This window comes from Megalobrama amblycephala, linkage group LG7 (assembly GCF_018812025.1).
Source record: "Megalobrama amblycephala isolate DHTTF-2021 linkage group LG7, ASM1881202v1, whole genome shotgun sequence".
Taxonomy (NCBI): Eukaryota; Metazoa; Chordata; class Actinopteri; order Cypriniformes; family Xenocyprididae; genus Megalobrama; species Megalobrama amblycephala.
In genome coordinates, this window is record NC_063050.1 from 10,565,949 (window position 1) to 10,586,497 (window position 20,549).

Below are 20,549 nucleotides of genomic sequence, written 5' to 3' on the forward strand. Positions count from 1 at the left end.
CCTCATGAAAGTCACCTGTGACAGTAAGAGTCACTCCTGGTTTACCAATCCATTTGTCTTTATCAGTGATGAATCTGAAATAGTACATGTGTGAATCCTTCAGTGTCACATGACTCAGTCTGATGGTGCAGTTCTGCTGTTTATCTCCCAGATACTGAAGCCTCTGACTGTATTCAGTGTCATTAGACAGGTCTAGATACTCTCCATCCTCTTTTACAGCACCTTTTGTCCAGAACGTTTTCGTGATCTGATGTCCAGTAGGGTATGTATAAGTGCAGTTCATTATCACTGATGAGTCCTTTAGTGCACAGATGTGTGAAGGACTGTAACTCACACCCCAGTCAGCACTAGAAACCTCTGAAACACAGAATTCATCAAGATGAAAATGTTGTTATATCAGTTACTGGACCATGAAAATATGACTATTTGAAAACAGTGATACAGAAAATACTATCAAAAATATTATCTTTTTTCTCACTATTGAGTGATAAATGGTCTCAGTGTGATTTACTTCATCTTTTATGGAGGGTGTTGCAGTGAAGCAGAAATACATGAGACAGAGGAGTGAAGCAAGAAACAAAAAAATCAGCCAAGAACAACATGATGTTACGTCATGTATTGTCACAGGCATGAGGACAAAGGAGAATACGAATAATGATCTTTAATGACAAAACAGGCAGAAAACTCAATATAACACAGGAAACATCAACAAGAACGGACGAAGACTGAATGTATCAAACAAAGGAACTAATAAGGGAGTAAATGAACACAGGTGAACAACTAATTACATGATTAACAGACTGACAGACAGAAGCTGTGTCCCAACTCAGGGTCGAAGTGCATGAAACGGGCGGGGCTTTGGAGTGGAGGAAGATCTAACTGAGGTTTGGGGTTGCCAGTAGTCTGTCAGTCTAATGACTTTATTATTTAATTAACTAACACTGTTCACACAGTAGAGTGGACCCCAGGAGACACCGAGCAGTGTTAATTTAACACCGGGGATTTTGCTATGTACAGTTCAAGTTCACTTGTGCATTTTCTTCATTTAGTGAAAATGTAATTTGTAATATTATGTTTTATAAATATATGATTAATCTCATATAGGATGTGTTTGGTAGAGTTAATGAACTCTCTAGCAAAGTGCTTCAGTTTCCCGGTGTTCATTAACTCTTCAGTTTCAAATGGCAATGCTGTAATTTGAAACAGTAATATTGATTTTAGATGTTTTTTTGTTGTTTTTTTTCAAAAACATTGATGGATTTTTAATAATAACTAGCACTTAAGTTTATCTTATTATTTTCATCATCAATATGGTTTAGTTAAAATCATGTCATTATTTTTCATGCGTAGGCTATTTCATTTTATTTATCCATGATGAAACATGTCTTTTGATTCTTTATACTCAAGTGTTTTCCAGTGATTGTTTGCAATATTTAGGCATTATTTTTTTTTTTGATACAGAAAAAGACCAAAGAAGTGTAAAATTTATTTGAAAACTTACACTGTTTCAAACTGTACACTATATATTTCATGTATGTTGCTTGGGACATGGCTTTTAATGGAGAGACTTTTGTTTTTTTAATCAGGCTTTCAAGTATTATATAAAATTATATATTATCAGTCAATATATAGTTGGTTATCAGCTTTCAAGTTTAACAAATGATTGTTTATTGGTATCTGACAAAATTGTCATATCGGTGCACTTTTAGTTCATATCTATCAGCTCTGAGCTCATTTATATGGAGCTGAACTCCTTTGACACAATAAAGATTTAACATATAAACTTCCGAGAACATGAGCCCAAAATATTCAAAACCTGGTGATTTTTGTCCAATCAAATGCTCTGAACAATGAGAAAGTCCCTTCCCTAAACCACCTGACACTGATGAGCAAGTAGCAAAAGACTATTGGACATTTCTAAAAAGGACAAGCCCACTGACATGCCTCACCCTAACTTCCTGCTTCAAAGTGAAATATGTGAATACAGGACAGGAGAAAGAGCTCATCATCCGCTCATGAGGCATTAAATAAAACATCAGAGTGTTTCTAATGTGAATGAAACAGAGACTCACCGTGAATCATGAGCAGAAAGATCAGAGGAAGAGCAGGAGCCATTCTGACCAACATCAGCATCAAATATATCTATAATACAGCATAAATCATCACTCATATACTCATAAACAGTGTCGGTTCATCACTCTAAACAGCTCTTAGTGTTAGTAAGATCTTTGCTCATCTGAAGATTATTAATGCTCAACATCAGTGTGTGTAAATGAACTGATCATTAGATGTTCAGAAGATATTTCTCATGTCAGGAATCATGTGTTATATGAGCTTCATCTATAGAAATAATCATCAGTTTTTATTGAAGTATGAATGTGTTTGTCTTACCGTGTTGAAGCTCATCAGATCAACAGCAACCAAATGACTGACTGTTTTAACACAAGCACTTTAGCTTTAAACTGACAGACTGTGGTTAACACTGTTTTTACACAGTTGCAGAAATATCACTGTCCCTCCCTCAACAAGAGAACAACATTACTGGACTAAATCAAAAGAAAAAGAATGGTCTTTTTTTTAGGTTAACTTAAATATATTCAATACACACTGCTCAAAAAACTAAAGGAACACTTTGAAAACACACCAGATCTCAATGGGGAAAAACATCATGCTGGATATCTAAACTGATACGGACTGGGTAATGTGTTCGGAATGAAAGGATACCAAATGAAAATTGTCAACCTACAGAGAACTGAATTCAAAGACACCCTGAAAAGCAAAGTGAGGAAATGATGCAGCAAGCTAGTCTATATTGCTGAAATTTCATTGCAGCAACTAAAAATGGTACTCAGTAGTTTGTACGGCCCCCGTGTGCTTGTATGCATGCCTGACAACATCGGGACATGCTCCTAATGAGACAACGGATGGTGTCCTGGGGTATTTCCTCCCAGATCTGGACCACTGAGCTCCTGGACAGTCTTAGGTGCAACCTGGCGGCATTGGATGGACCGAAACATAATGTCCCAGAGGAGCTGTATTGGATTTAGGTCAGGCGAGTGTGGGGGCCTTTCAATGCTATCAATTCCTTCACCCTCCATCCTCCTGCATGCTCTCGCCACGTGAGGCCGGGTATTGTCATGCACCAGGAGGAACCCAGGACCCACTGCACCAGCGTAGGGTCTGACAATGGGTCCAAGGATTTCATCCCGATACCTAATGGCAGTCAGGGTGCCATTGTCTAGCCTGTAGAGGTCTGAGCGTCCCTCCATGGATACGCCTCCCCAGACCATCTCTGACCCTCCACCAATGTTACAGGCAGCATGACGTTCCCCACGGCTTCTCCAGACCCTTTCACATCTGTCACGTGTGCTCAGGAACAGAAAGCTCTCAGATTTCATTAAAAATATCTTAATTTGTGTTCTGAAGATGAACAAAGGTCTTATGGGTGTGGAATGACACGCGGGTGAGTAATTAATGACAGAATTTTCATTTTTGGGTGAACTAACCCTTTAAAGGTTCTTCATGGAAACATCAGTGCCAATAATGAACCTTTATTTTTAAGAGTGTATCAAGTATCTCTGGTTTCCACCTGCTCTCATTCTTGCCATCACTCCTCCTATTGCTGTTGTTTGCACTGATAGCATTATTTTGTCCCCTAGAAAAGGTAAATCCAGAGCAGGAGCAACAACAACTGCTCCTGCAGATATAGCCTATACTGTGTTCATATTATTATTTCTCTCAATGCTTTGAAAGTCCTCTAGAGTGTGGTAATGTCTCCTATTGTTCTGTAACATTTGGTCCATCTTCTGGTCGATCAGGGACTGGAGATCATCTTCCTCATTCAACGGTTCAGAGTCATTCTGACCGACATCAGAATAAAATATCACAAGCACTTTTAGCCTTACAGTGAAGAACTCTGTGTGGTTAACACTGTTTTTAAAAGCCAGCAATGGAGGTGTCCCTCTCTCATCAAGAACCTTACTGGAACTAAAGGAACTATGTTGAAGAATGAAGATGAATGATTGTGATTTACAGGTGACTCTCATCAAGGTTGATGTCAGTAGCAGGAGATGGTGACCTCTGGTGGTAGTTTGAGAGTTTGTTAGGGATGGGCGATACCAAACTTTTTAAATTCGAAAATTTAACAATATAAATATAAATAATTAGCAATTATTTCTTAAATAGGTATGTGATTTTTTTAAAATAAAGTTTATTTAAAAAAAAAAAAAGCTAAATGTGTGTTTTAGAGCAAACATTTAAAAAGTACTGAAAACATGTGAAAGTGATACAGAAACCCATGTTTGGTAATATAATTTTAATATAGATATTTTTAATGGAATCAATACCAAATAAGTAGCTTGTCAGTATCGATATATATGCAGTATCAATGTGCCCATAAGGTTTGTACAAGCACATATTGGACAATCACAATTAAACTGATCACTTAAAGGAAAAGTTACAGGAACACAAAAGACAATAACTGAAGCTGATAATATTGAGCACTTTGAGAGCAAAAAAATGATACATTTTCCTTGCTTAATTATGATTTTGTTCAGTGTTTCAGGGTAAAATGATCGATTATGATTTAAAAACAGGAAAATGTTGTAAAATGAGAGAAAAACAACATCATTTAAGGTGTGTTGCTTAACATTATCTATTTTTTCACAATGACAATTCACCATTGTTTAACTTTAATTTAATTCCACTGTTACATCATGTTTCTTCAACTATACATTTTGTGTATACATATTGTTAGACTCAACACTGGTGATCCTGTCAATCATATGTGGCTCCGCCCACAGAGCTCAGGATTGGTTCCTTCATGCCCCGCCTCTTACTGCAGCATCTTCCTGTTGATCTGAACAAACAATAAGATGAAGAAAGACTGACTGAAGTTCATCAACATTATAAACCTTTCACAAGATCCACAAATCAATCACACTAGAGCTGAAGAGAGTTTGATGGATGATATTGAGAAGAGCTGCAGGTTCAGACACTCACTGATGGATTCTCATGTTTAGAAAAGCTCTGAGGATCAAGAGTCCTGCAGGAGTCTTCAGGAGCTCTGGGATGAACCGTCTGTGTGAAAGAGAGAGAGATCGGTCATGTGATCATCTGTGATGGATCATCTGACTGTGACGTCTCACTTACTGTGAGTGTGTCGTACAGGTCAGAGGTCGTGGACTTGAGCTCAAGAGCTGTATATGTGTCTTCATTGGGATCAGAGATCTACAGGAGAGACAGAAGGACACAAACATTGAGAGTTCATGTTTTAAATCTGATAGTCTAACTGAACTGACTGTAATGTTTAGAGGATCTTGATGGAAAACAGTTTACTGGATCTAGAACTGAATAATCAGGTGTTTGGACTCGAGACTCGTGTCTTTTACTCTTAATATCTCTGAACGGCTCATAATGGCTGTAGGAAACATCTCTGCCTGCAGGAAAACACTGTAAATAATTTTGATCATCTCACCTCCTTCACAGCAGATCTTCTTTTCATTCTTCTAGTAAGACTGTCAGAAGAAAGATGAATAAACAGCACATTTAAAGATGTGTGAGTGAGTTAAACCAGTGGAGTCCAGACTCTGTCCTGAATTTGACTCAACGCTCCTGCCTGAAAGTTTCTAGTATGTCTAGTATAAGACCTTGATCAGGGTTGGGCAAAAATACATCAAAATGTATTTTAAAATAAAATACCAAATACATATAATGTATCAAAATAAACTTCAAAATACAGCAGCCACAACATCAAAAAAAAAAAAAAAAAAAAAAAAAAACTGTATTTTTGTATTTTAAAAATAGTAAAAAAAAAAAAAAAACCTTTCCAAGGGAGCATGAAATTTCTTCACAAACCTTCCATCAATTGGCCCATTTGATTGATCCCTTCACCATTACTGACTCAGTTGATTAAGTAAACAATGTTTGATAACACAGCATTTCTCTGCCCGAGTCATGCAATAAATCTGACATATGCAACCAATTAAAGGCACAATATGTAGGATTTTTAGATTAAAATATCCAATAACCACTAGAACAGTGTTGTATAGTTTTTTGACTTGTGTACTCACATTATCCCAAATTATTCAAGTAATGTTTAAATCCAGAAAAAAAGCAATTTTACTGAAGACACGGACCATGTCCATGCGTCACCTCTCAATGACATCATTACAACAACTTTCAACACACAAATGTATCTAATATGATAAAACAGCGCTGCTTTACCCGAAGTGCACATGACCAGAAGAAGTGGAAGCAGCGACTGCGGCATATTAAAAGATCTGCTGCTGTCGCCCTCACAGCATTTGGCCATGCTCCGTTTCATACTACAGTAACATTAATAATCTCATCCATGAACATGATTTCTACCTGAGTCCCATCCCGATTCTTTTCCACTGGCTGTGGACGTAAATATGGAAGCCCGTTTGGTCCATGTACTTTTGCGTGCATTCATTTTTTCTTTTTTAAACCAGAAATGAAATATGGAAAATGCAGTTTCTTTGTTTTTTATTTTAACACTGATGAATAGAATTAGCAGATACAAGCTAATTTTCCTTATGCAAGATTATTATTATTTTTTAAAATAATATAAATGATATACATCTTGTTTTTTTAATACGTAAAAAAGCTAAATTTAATTTCCAGTGTTTTGCGTCATACACACAGATGCTAAAGCGCCCTCTAGTGCCTTTTCCTCTGGCATCAATAGAATGATTCGCTTCAATAGCCTACCTAAATGCTTACTATTTATTAAATTACTATTATTATTATTATTTGTACATTTATACTTTAACCTAAACATTACATTTCTAAACCTTATAGCCTCTTGTTTAGCGCTCTAACATTATCGAGTTCCCGCTTGTGGTCTAATCCCGTCATTTTGCTTTTTACTCTTTTTTTATATGAATAAAGTCCAAAACGACTTTTTGTCTGGCTCTGTTAGGTGTTTTATATTTTTTTAATATTGAGAAATTGTTTGGGATTAGCAGTCACTTATGCTGTTCAAATTGAAAATATACCAACATTTGTTATGATGACAAAATTATACCCGAATATGTGATTTTCATGAAGACAAAATTCCCACGCCCTTTGCCTCAGTGGAGGTTTGACATGAAATATTTCTCAATTCTCATTGAAAGCAATGCGTTAGAGTCGCGTTGCTGGACATTAATGCTTGTGGCTTAATCCTGCTAAAACAACAACCAGGAGAAACTATTTTCTCGCACATTTTCTTGTCATCAACAGCATCTGCCGAGACAACGGCAACGTAAACAAAGTGGAAGGACAATATTTTTATGTTAAGCGTTTATAACGGTTTTCTATAACGCTAAACATTGAAAGCGCATTGCCTTTATATTCGGCCTGACCTGCTTGTCTGCATAATCTTTATTGGTCATTTAATATCAGTATCTTTATACATTAAGCGCTTGTTTTATTTTCAAGGAAAAAGCTTAACGTGTTCATAGGGGCTGCTTATAAGTTGTGAATTTGCTCCTCTAATATGGTTTGCCGCCATAAAGTCGCAATTGCGAGTTATAAAGTCACAATTCTGAGATATAAAGTAGAAATTGCGAGAAAAAAAAGTCAGAATTCTGAGATAAAAAATCGCAACTAATCTTTTTTTTTTTTTTTTTTTTTTTGTGGCGGAAACGGGCTTCCATACGTAAAGACAACACCTCCACCTCCAAATCAAGGGCCATTTCTCAAAACCAAGTTCGCAAACTTCAGACTCGCGTACTTGGTAGTTAGGACTTGGCAAGTTCGACTCAGGAGAACGAACTCCCGTGGACGGGAGAACAGAAGTCCGGTGATTCTGCCAGAGGTGGAGATTCCAGGGGTCAGAAAGTAAAAGTCCTGCCATATTTTTATTCCACCCACTGAAGCATTAATGAGATAAATAAGTGATTAATTGAGTGATGATTGAGCATTATTGAAGACACCTGATGATAACAAGCAGAATCACCAAAGGAGAAAATCGCAATTTTTAAGTTACCATCATCGAGGTCAGGGTTTGTTTTAGTTGAGCTCTTGATCCTTGACTTTTTAATATTAGATTTTGTTTGGGCAGTTTTAACTGCATTAAAACCAAACAGACAAGCAAAGTTAAGAGATGATCAGGTGTTGTTGGTTATGTTTTTACACAAACATTATTTGATCTGAATCACTGAACTCATTTAGAGCTCCATCTCTGAGTTAGATTTACATTATTGATTACAGCAGAACTGTGATTCTACAGCACAAGATCAGCTTAAAAAAAAAAGTATTGTAAGAGTTCTGATTTAAAAAAAAAAAAAAAGCACAGCTCATTTAAACACACAGACATCAAGAATCATCCTGTGAATCTCAACAGTGGTGGCCATCATAAAGCATGTTGCAGTGCATTCTGGGAGCCACCAATCAAAATTCATCCATGGCTCCCATCATGCATTGCTGCATGAATAAATTATGAGCTTAATTGTCTTAGTAATTTCATTTATTCTCACTATTAAAATTTTGCTGTTTTTCTGTGACTTTTTAGTAGCTTGTTTTCTAATGTTCAGAGTTGATCTGTTGATCAGAATATGTTGCTTGTCACCGTTGTTGAGATTCACAGGCTGATACTTGATGTCTGTGTGTGCCTAAAATAATTTTTTTTTTTTTTTTTGTGATAAGGACAACTTTAAAAAAAAAAAAAAAAAAATTCTGTATTGTATAAGCTGATCTTCTGCAGAATCACAGTGCTGCTGTAATCAATAATGTAAAACTCAGAGATTGGGCTCTAAATGAGCTCAGTGATTCAGATCAAATAATGATTTTGAGAAAACTTAACCAACAACACCTGATCATCTTTTAACTTTGCTTGTCTGGTTGGTTTTAATGCAGTTAAAACTGCCCAAACAAAATCTAATACTAAAAAGGCAAGGGTCAAGAGCTCAACTAAAACAAACCCTGACCTCGATGATGGTAACTTAAAAATAGTGATTTTCTCCTTTGGTGATTCTGCTTGTTATCATCAGGTGTCTTCAATAATGCTCAATCATCTCTCAATTTATCACTTAATTATCTCATTAATGCTTCAGTGGGTGGAATAAAAATATGGCAGGACTTTTACTTTCTGACCCCTGGAATCTCCACCTCTGGATTCTGCAAATGGAACAGCAGCGTTCTTGATAATGTCACTCAGCTCGCTCTGGCTTCTCCGGTTATCTCTTTATGTATATTTTAGCCAACAATAGAACGAAATTTGTTATAAAACACCACTCTGCCTCTTTTCGTTTTATTTAAAAAAACAAACAAAAACATATTAATAGTCTCAGGCAACGAGTGATTGATTATCTGCAATATCTGCATATATATTTATAACAAAACGAAATACAGTATTAAACAACCCTGCCTCTTTTCGTATATATTTCAAAAATATTTAATGTAATACTATTTGTGCATACTCTGATTAACTTCACTGTAATAAAATGAAATAGGCTATAACATAAAACAAAACCTATTTGTTTTATGTCAGTTTTAATGATCAATAATAGCCATTATAAAAGGTAAGAATATACAATAAGAAATAAAGCAAACAATTCAGTCAAGTGTACAAAATCAGCGCTTTAGTATACAAAAGTTAAATAGCCATATATAAAGTTATGAAACGTCATGTTGCCCTCAGCCAAAACGGAGCCAGCGGCAAAAGTCAGAAGGACTAGCCGAGGTAAGGCTGCTCTCGGCTGGGTACATGAGCGCTGAGCGTCCGGTGATCGCCTGGATCTCACAACTCTGACAACGTCAGATCAAATTGTCAGAAAGGCGCAATCTTTATCAATAAACCACAAATTTGAGCTTTAAACCAGCACATTCTCGCCTGAAAAACTCTTAAAACTACATATCATGACATAATAACAGTAAATTATGCGGGCTTTCTCCTTTACTATTGACGCTTGCTGGTTAGTGCGAGATGCATTCTGGGATACCTGGCTGTCTCAAGTCTGCACAAGTCACCTCTCGATGCATCCTCGATAAAAGGGGCGGATCAAGAACACATCCGGGGATTTGAACTGAACTTGGCTAGATGCGAACTTTGAATTGGAACAGTACTTGGACAGCGACTGATGACGTTTCACAAGTACACAACAACACAAGTACAGACAAGTACGCATATTGAGAAACGGCCAAGGTGTCATCGGGCTATGCTTTAGTTTTGAATAAGCGACCTCTAGTGGCGAAAATTTATATATTGTGGCTTTAACAGATCAAATATTCACATATCCCTGTGATCTCCCAGATGTTTAGTTTTAAAGGGGTGGTTCAATGCGATTTCACTTTTTTAACTTTAGTTAGTGTGTAATGTTGCTGCTTGAGCATAAACAGTATCTGCAAAGTTACAGCGCTGAAAGTTCAATGTAAACGGAGATATTGTCTTTTAAAGTTATGGCAGTTTAATGCCTACAAAAACAACCAGTTTGGACTACAACAAGCTTCTTTCCGGGGTTGGTGACATCATAAACCCTGCAAAACACGCCCCCGGGAACAAAGTGGGCGAGGCCATGTAGCGCAGCATGTGGAAACGGAAGAGTTGTGTACACCGGAAAAAGATAATAGAACCCATTATAATCTGTGATATTTTCTACACTGGATACGGCGCTTAAGACACTTCCAGAATCTACACGAGTTCAATGCTGGATTTGCACAAAGGCTTTTACTGAAAGAAGCAGTTCACACTTTAAAAGCAGAAGCTGCTGTTTATTGGCTTCAAACTGTAAGTATGTTTTATTGTTTGTACATGTCTTTTAAAGGTATAGTTCTGTCGCTATTTTTGGTTGCATCAAGGACATAAACAAAGAGCAACTCGTTTTTGCTTCACTAGCCAGTTAGCTAAATTGTAGTGCATACTTCAACAACAAACGTCTATGTTCATAGACAAACAGTTGTTCATGCTATAAATTAAACAATACCTTTACAAAAATGCTACTACTCAGTCATGTATTTGGCTACAGTAAAGCTTTAATTAGGATAAAACTGTATATTGAAAGCTAACAAACAGCAGTGACAGCATCTAAACACTTTGACACAAATAAAAAAAAAAATAAGTACCATTCATAAACGTCCTTTAAAAGCCGCGATTGCAGAGATTCTGCTTGACCCTCTTCATCTGAGTCTGATTCGGCTCAATTTGATACAGCGGTATAGATGCCATTATTTACATTTCCACCGAAGCAACGAATAAGGGGTGTGGCATTTCCGGGCGCTTCAGCGAATCATGATACACTGGGCCAGCTACCAACCTGCTAACCAATCTGAGCACATTGCGTATTTCGGAGGGAGCGGCTTCATAGAAGCAGAAAGTCAAACGAGCCGTTCATATGACAGTGGAAACAAAGGTGTAGAATAAAGCTAAAATATATGAAAAATACAGTGTTTTCAAAAAAACGAAGCATTAAGACATGCTAAACTGTGCCCCAAAAATACAATCAAGCCTAGAAAAAAAAACACTGAACCACCCCTGTAAAGTAACCAACAGTTTAATGTTTGCGAATGACTCATAATTGTATCCTAATTTAGTTACTTGATGTTTGGTAACGAAGGACCTACTTTGCATCAGCAACACTGACTCAATGACAAACAAGTCAATTATAAGACAACTGATGGCTCCTGTATTCATGGCAACTAGTTTCTAACTAATTAATCAATTGATTGTTAATCATAAATATAGGGGGCTGCCGCTCGGTACAATAGTTTTCAGGAACAATATGTAAATTGGTAAACTATTTAGCCTAGGCTACCAAAACTAAACCAATTTTATGATGTCATCATGTAGACTCCTTACAAAGTATTTTACAGTATTACAAAAATACAAAACACTAAAGTATTTTGATACAAAATACGAAGCTATTTTCATCAACCCAATCAAATACAAATTACAAAATACTATTTTGTATTTGAAATACATATTTGAAATACATGTATCATAAATACTGCCCATCCCTGACTTTGATTAGCTGTTCAGTGTGTTTTGGGGATCCTCCAGGAGCAGGACTGGACACCGCTGACTTAACTTGAGTGTAATAAATTAAACTTCATACATACAAAGTAAATATTTTAAAGGAACATCTTACCAAATGTACATGACGAAAGCACCTGATGCTCCACCGAGTAAAACACCAACAGTAACATCAGCAGCAACAGCTACAGACGAGAAACATCTGATGGCTGAAATACAGAAAAAAACACACACTAAAGTTTAACAGGACTAGATAAGACAACATATAATGACAAATAAGGAAGTAAACAGGTTTATGTGGTTAAAATACAAAATTTGATTCATAAAACTCACACATGACGTTTAAAGTCACAGCATCAGAGTATTTCTCTCCATGTTTGTTTCTGGATCTGCACTTGTATTCTCCACTGTCATCAGATCTGATCTTTGAGATGCTGAAGATTCTTCCAGATCCTACAAACGTTCCTCCTTTAAACCAGCTGATTTCTGCAGGAGGGTTTGAATCACTGCTGCAGATCAGAGTCACTGAATCTCCTGACACTATTTCACCAGATCCATTTATCAACACTGTGGTGTTCCTGGGAGTATCTAAAACAGATAAATAGATAGATAGATAGATAGATAGATAGATAGATAGATAGATAGATAGATAGATAGATAGATAGATAGATAGATAGATAGATAGATAGATAGATAGATAGATAGATAGATAGATAGATAGATAGATAGATAGATAGATAGATAGATGAATGAATGTAACTGGGGCAAGAATAATATTTGCTATTTGATTAATTCCCCCCCTGGCGGATCACCTTTATGTTTGCTCCGACTCAAGTATGTGTGCTGTCCCCTTTAAGAGTTTGTGTATGCGTCAGAGAGGAGTGCACGTCAGACTGAGAGAACGCGCAGTTCAAAACGGGAGTTAAAAGAGGAAGAAATAGTTGATAAAACTATCAAAGAGAGGAAACTTCCAGTTTTATATCAACCTGTATATAAACGGGTATATAAACTCTTGTGAAAGTTGTTAAAATGTTAAATAGCGCTGTTTATTTCTTAGCTGAACATACAGTAATTTTTGCCCTTTATGCTGTGTTAGAGGGGAGAGCAACGATATATGTGATCACACGTGTGCCAGTTACCACGTGAGCTTATTCTGTGACTCAAAAAGTGAGTTTTGCTCATTTTATTAATATAAAGTATGTAAGTTTAAGACATAAAAAGCTTTGTATTCTGTATTGAGTGCATACTGTTGTCTTTGGTTACAGATTCATTTATACAAAGGGGGTTAAAGTGTGAGAGATAATATGTGTGATGTATTAATGTGGTAAAATGTGCTGTTTTCTCATTTATTCTGTGTTCTATTTGTTTCATTTAGGCACGTGTAGTCCACTACCATTGTTTTGCACACCTGTAATGTTTTTTTTTTTAACATTGTTTGCACTATTTCCAGTGAAATTGGACTGGTGATCTGGTGTTTTGAATAGGGGTTATCGATGTAAAGAACCCATTTCATGTTTTAGAATTTTTCTAGTACTTACTGCTCTTTTTTGGTATCCATTGGAGTCAAGTGGGGTGGTTTTGTTAGATTTTTTGGATTATATAAGCCAACTTTAACTTTAATTGGATTTTCTAAAACTGTTTATTTTGCCCTGAACAAAGAATACATTAATGCTGTGGCCCTTTTTAGGCCCAGTCAGGAATAAAAGAACCCCTTTGCTTTAGATGTTGTGGCTGTGTATTATTTCCATACATAATATTGAAGGGTAAGAGGCCACATAAATAAATAAATATTATAAAATTGTGAATTTATATGTGAACAATGTTCAGGTGATCATTAACTCACACATGATGTTTAAAGTCACAGCATCAGAGTATTTCTGTCCATGTTTATTGATGGATCTGCACTTGTATTCTCCACTGTCATCAGAGCTGATCTTTGAGATGCTGTAGATTCTTCCAGATCCTACAAACGTTCCTCCTTTAAACCAGCTGATTTGTGCAGGAGGGTTTGAATCACTGCTGCAGATCAGAGTCACTGAATCTCCTGACACTATTTCACCAGATGGACTGATGGACACTGAGATGCTCCTGGGAGGGTCTAAAAGAGACAAAAATAAATAAGTAAATAAATATAAAATTGTGAATTTATATGTGAACAATGTTCAGATAACTCACACATGATGTTTAAAGTCACAGCATCAGAGTGTTTCTCTCCATGTTCATTGATGGATCTGCACTTGTATTCTCCACTGTCATCAGAGCTGATCTTTGAGATGTTGTAGATTCTTCCAGATCCTACAAACGTTCCTCCTTTAAACCAGCTGATTTCTGCAGGAGGGTTTGAATCACTGCTGCAGATCAGAGTCACTGAATCTCCTGACACTATTTCACCAGATCCAGTTATTAACGCTGAGACGTTCCTGGGAGGATCTAAAACAGATAAATAAATACATAAATAAGTAAATAAATATTAGAAAATTTTGAATTTATATGTGAACAATGTGCAGATAATCATTAACTCACACATGACGTTTAAAGTCACATTATCAGAGTATTTCTCTCCATGTTCATTGATGGATCTGCACTTGTATTCTCCACTGTCATCAGAGCTGATCTTTGAGATGCTGTAGATTCTTCCAGATCCTACAAACGTTCCTCCTTTAAACCAGCTGAAGTTCAGAGCAGGAGGGTTTGAATCACTGCTGCAGATCAGAGTCACTGAATCTCCTGACACTATTTCACCAGATCCGTTTATCAACACTAACACGTTCCTAGGAGGATCTAAAACAGATAAATAAATAAATAAACAAATATTTATTAGACAATTTTGAATTTATATGTGAACAATGTGCAGATGATCATTAACTCACACATGACGTTTAAAGTCACATTATCAGAGTATTTCTCTCCATGTTCATTGATGGATCTGCACTTGTATTCTCCACTGTCATCAGAGCTGATCTTTAAGATGCTGAAGATTCTTCCAGATCCTACAAACTTTCCTCCTTTAAACCAGCTGAAGTTCAGAGCAGGAGGGTTTGAATCACTGCTGCAGATCAGAGTCACTGAATCTCCTGACACTATTTCACCAGATGGACTGATGGACACTGAGACGCTCCTGGGAGGGTCTAAAAGAGACAAAAATAAATAAGTAAATAAATAAATATAAAATTATGAATTTATATGTGAACAATGTTCAGATAACTCACACATGATGTTTAAAGTCACAACATCAGAGTATTTCTCTCCATGTTCGTTGATGGATCTGCACTTGTATTCTCCACTGTCATCAGAGCTGATCTTTGAGATGCTGAAGATTCTTCCAGATCCTACAAACTTTTCTCCTTTAAACCAGCTGAAGTTCAGAGCAGGAGGGTTTGAATCACTGCTGCAGATCAGAGTCACTGAATCTCCTGACACTATTTCACCAGATCCAGTTATTAACGCTGAGACGTTCCTGGGAGGATCTAAAACAGATAGATAAATAAATAAATAAATAAATATCAGAAAATTTTGAATTCATATGTGAACAATGTGCAGATGATCATTAACTCACACATGACGTTTAAAGTCACATTATCAGAGTATTTCTCTCCATGTTCATTGATGGATCTGCACTTGTATTCTCCACTGTCATCAGAGCTGATCTTTGAGATGTTGAAGATTCTTCCAGATCCTACAAACTTTCCTCCTTTAAACCAGCTGATTTCTGCAGGAGGGTTTGAATCACTGCTGCAGATCAGAGTCACTGAATCTCCTGACACTATTTCACCAGATCCATTTATCAACACTGAGATGTTCCTGGGAGGATCTAAAACAGATAAATAAATAAATAAATAAATAAATAAATAAATAAATAAATATCAGAAAATTGTGAATTTATATGTGAACAATGTGCAGATGATCATTAACTCACACATGACATTTAAAGTCACAGCATCAGAGTATTTCTCTCCATGTTCATTGATGGATCTGCACTTGTATTCTCCACTGTCATCAGAGCTGATCTTTGAGATGCTGAAGATTCTTCCAGATCCTACAAACTTTCCTCCTTTAAACCAGCTGAAGTTCAGAGCAGGAGGGTTTGAATCACTGCTGCAGATCAGAGTCACTGAATCTCCTGACACTATTTCACCAGATCCAGTTATTAACGCTGAGACGTTCCTGGGAGGATCTAAAACAGATAAATAAATATATAAATACATAAATAAGTAAATAAATATTAGACAATTTTAAATTTATATGTGAACAATGTGCAGATGATCATTAACTCACACATGACGTTTAAAGTCACATTATCAGAGTATTTCTCTCCATGTTCATTGATGGATCTGCACTTGTATTCTCCACTGTCATCAGAGCTGATCTTTGAGATTCTGAAGATTCTTCCAGATCCTACAAACGTTCTTCCTTTAAACCAGCTGAAGTACAAAGCAGGAGGGTTTGAATCACTGCTGCACATCAGAGTCACTGAATCTCCTGACACTATTTCACCAGATGGACTGATGGACACTGAGACACTCTTTGGAGGATCTAACACAGAAAAATACAAAAACACTAACAATCAAAGTAAATTTGACATTACAGACTAGGTAGTATTTACAGACTGTTACAGGTAGTTGCAAGCAAGAGAGGATGCAGGAACGAACTTCCACGGCGGGTCAGGTGCCTCGTGGATCCACAGCGGGTCAGATGCCTCGTGAATACACAACGGGTCAGGAGCTGTGGGACGCCACGGAGGGTCAGGTGCCTCGTGGATCCACGGCGGGTCAAGAGCCGTAAGATGCCATGGCGGGCAAGATGCCTTGTGAATCCACAACGGGTCAGGAGCCTTGGGATGCCATGGCGGGTCAGGAGCCGTGGGACAGCACGCCAGGTCAGGTGCCTCGTGGATCCACGGCAGGTCAGGTGCCTCGTGAATCCAAATTTCTTTGGGAGGTTCAGGGCTCATAGGCTGGAGCTGACTCGGGCGCTGGAGCAGAGTCTGGAGCTGATTCCCCCGAGGGGAAGTGCTTAGGGAAGTTCACGGGTGCATGTCTAAAAGTGGAGTGGAACGCAGCCATAGACTTCCTTCTGTAAATGTTAGAAAGTCTGGAAAATATTTCCATTTTGCTCTCAGGAGTGGATGATATTTATGCAAGCACAAACTTCCGTGAACGAGGCGGAGCTCAATTGAATAAGAGTACAATAAAATATACATTTTGCTAAAATTGTTGAATATTTGTTCTTGTTGTTGGTGAACATAAATGTGCCATATGTAGAATTTTGAACCTACAGCTAAGTGTATTTTTATGATGGCAGTAACTGTAAAGTGACTATTGTAGGGTAAACAAAATAACCTAATAATTATTCTGTGCTTTTGCTTTTATTTATTTTCATTTTTAGTTTAGTGAATTTAACTTCTGCTTTATAAAGCATTATTTTGTTTTAGATTGTAATGTTACAATGTTAGAATGTAGGCCTAATGTGATTTGACCCCTTTTTTGCACAAAATAGCTATCCGCTTGTTAAGTCGTGACATAAGGAACGCCGTTTCTGGGTCCAAGCCTCAACTCGTTTCACTTGCAAATGCCATCGGCGGCCGTTTATGAGCGCTATTTATTCATATTAAACATCAAACATTTTAAAAAGTTAAAGCTGCTGTCCGCAGTTTTTCTTCTTTGTCGCCATCTCTGTTTGAAACATGCAATTGCAGTCATATGTGGAACAGTTATCTGTATGTGCGTTGTGCCTCGGCACAGCTCGTCAGCGCGAATTAATCTAATGTTTGCTGTCAGTCACCACACCGGTGTGGATACTGAACTTCAGAATCACAGATTCTACTTCTTGAAAGTATGACCAATATAAGAATTTTCACTGGAAAATATCATCTGAACAAGTAAGTAACATTTCTGCCACTTTTGTTCTGACCAACTGAGGGAAAAAGCATTAGGCCTACAATAAATCGCACTGCCAATGATGATTAAATCTAACGATCGCTTAGCTCTGATCACACCAAACCGTGCAAATTATTATTACGGTTATATTGTTCTCAAATTGTTATTGTTAACAACATCAGCACTGCGTGACTGTGTATTTAGTGTGTATTAGCGTTACCTGTAGATTTCAATTTCTGTAGCCACTCCAGTCCAAAGTCTTTTGCTTTTTGTCTACGGCTGAATCTCCAGTTGTCACTGATGATTGTCATTTGGACCTTTCTGAATTACAATCCACCATCAAAGTGATAAGTTTAATTTTTTCAGCTGCTGTGAGAAAAAGCTATAAATGTGCCACTACCGGCAGCTTCCTCACATGATAAAACCAACTAGCCTGGACGGGACTCCTTCCTTTGTTTACGGACGTGACGTAATGATGCACAGAGGAACTGCTGCATGCTTGAATTTCCCGCGGAAATCCGCCATGTCGCTCTTATTATAAAACATTATTAAAAGCTTACCGTTGTGAATCGAGACAAGATAATTTGATAGTTTTGAACACTGGCTGGTTATGTACTTGTTCAGAAGTTGATTTTGGATAATTTTTAACCAAAAAAAGTTGCGGACTGCAGCTTTAAATATTTTAAATACTTACAGTCTACACAACAGTCTCCATGCTCACAGCGTCACAGACATTAATATTTTGACGATTTATAAAAGATGAATCACTGTCTGGCCATCTGGAATATTGGTATGGAGATAAAGGTTATAATTATAATGTTTTGTAGTATTACACCACACTGTGTGTGTATATTAGCACCATTTGTTGTTTTCTTGTGGTATGAGATAGAGCGTTTGGACCCGGAAGCGCTGCCGCATGACATCAGACTTAACAACCGAATAGCATATAGACTACACGGTTACATTGTTTGTTTTCATAGCCTTCAATATGAACATTGTTTGTAGCACAATATTGGGCAGGATGTGAAATAACATGTTTTAAATAAATAAAGATTTGTTTCATTCAAATAGAAACATGTACAAAATACTGAGACTATACATCACCATTCAGCCCAAAAATACAGAGATATGATATTTTTTTGGGGCCATATCATGCAGCCCTACATTATGGCATACTTTAAATGCTGAACTTCCCATTTAGCTAAACAGTAATGATATATTCTTAATTATATCACTTGTTATTAAATTAACAATTACATTCAGTCCTGTATTTCTAATTCGGTTTGTTGTACTGTAAAAATTACATTAAATGTCTGGTAAGATCTTTTTCCCTGTATATAGTACAGGAAATAACCTATTAGCAATTTTTTTTGTAACATTTTTACAATATTTTACAGTTACAATTACACTCATATATAAATTTATTTAGCTTATATGGATTTTTAATATTTCTGAAATGCTGCATTTTTAAAGGTCTTTACAACATTTGTATTAACATGTCATTGTATTACTTATCATACTCACACATGACATTGAGCTGAACAGCAGGAGAGATGTGATTGTGTCCGTGTACAGCACAGCTATATCTGCCTGCATCCTCTCTTCTGACTGACTGCAGCAGGAGTTCATTGTTTCTGTCTCTTCTCTCAGTTAATGGCTGTGAGTTTCTGTACCAGATGAATGTTGCTCTGTCAGTCAGAGTGCAGCTGCTTTTACATGTCAGACGGACTGAATCTCCCTCTGTCACTCTCTCAGGAGACTCCACCTGAAGATCTGAACACAACACACACATTATATCTAGTGCTGCTGTCATACACTGATTATTATTCAACATAATGCACAGAAAAAGAGAGAAACCTCATGAAAGTCACCTGTGACAGTAAGAGTCACTCCTGGTTTACCAAGCCATTTGTCTTTATCAGTGATGAATCTGAAATAGTACTCGTGTGAATCCTTCAGTGTCACATGACTCAGTCTGATGGTGCAGTTCTGCTGTTTATCTCCCAGATACTGAAGCCTCTGACTGTATTCAGGGTCCTCAGACAGATCTGGAGGATCTACATTATTTATTACAAGTGTTTTGATCCAGAACAGTTTCTTGATCTTATATCCAGTAGGGTACGTATAAGTGCAGTTCATTATCACTGATGAGTTCTTTAGTGCACAGATGTGTGAAGGACTGTAACTCACACCCCAATCAGCACTAGAAACCCCTGAAACACAGAATTCATCGAGATTAAAATGTTGTTTTATCAGTTACTGGACTATGAAAAAATGACAATACTATATTAATATTTGAAAACAGCAACAGGAAGTATAAGCTAATCTTCTCAGAATCTATTGAGTGATAAATGATCTCAGTGTGATTTTCTTCATCATCTTTTACGGAGGGTGTTGCAGAAAAGCAGAAATAAATGTACAGAGACAGACGATGTTACAGATCCCTTGTTCCCCTGGACTCCATATCCCATGATCCTCCTGTTTCATCACCTGCACTCACTTCCCTCGTCAGCTCCCCATCATCACGGATCACCTGCACCTGGACTCTATTGTCAGCACTCCTATACATTGCACTCACTCCCTGCACTCCTTGTCCGTTCTCTGTTTGTGTTAAGCGTATGTTTGGTTTCTCCTTGCCTTTGTTTGATTAAAGTTCTATGTTATTGTGGAAATCCGTATCTGCCTCATCTCTACACCAC

The 20,549-nt window shown here is 37.1% G+C and overlaps 1 protein-coding gene across 1 annotated transcript in view; it reads right to left on the bottom strand.

The window, feature by feature from the left end:
* Positions 1–20,067, bottom strand: part of LOC125273106 (B-cell receptor CD22-like) — a gene marked incomplete at its 5' end in the record, with an annotated part of 33,241 nt that extends 13,174 nt beyond the window's left edge. The window contains 4 exons of the mRNA XM_048198375.1: positions 14,498–14,755; positions 16,250–16,507; positions 19,375–19,623; positions 19,722–20,067. Coding sequence (XP_048054332.1) covers positions 14,498–14,755; positions 16,250–16,507; positions 19,375–19,623; positions 19,722–20,067 — 1,111 coding nt within the window. The remainder of the gene's footprint in view (positions 1–14,497; positions 14,756–16,249; positions 16,508–19,374; positions 19,624–19,721) is intronic.
* Between the last annotated feature and the right edge of the window lie 482 nt (positions 20,068–20,549).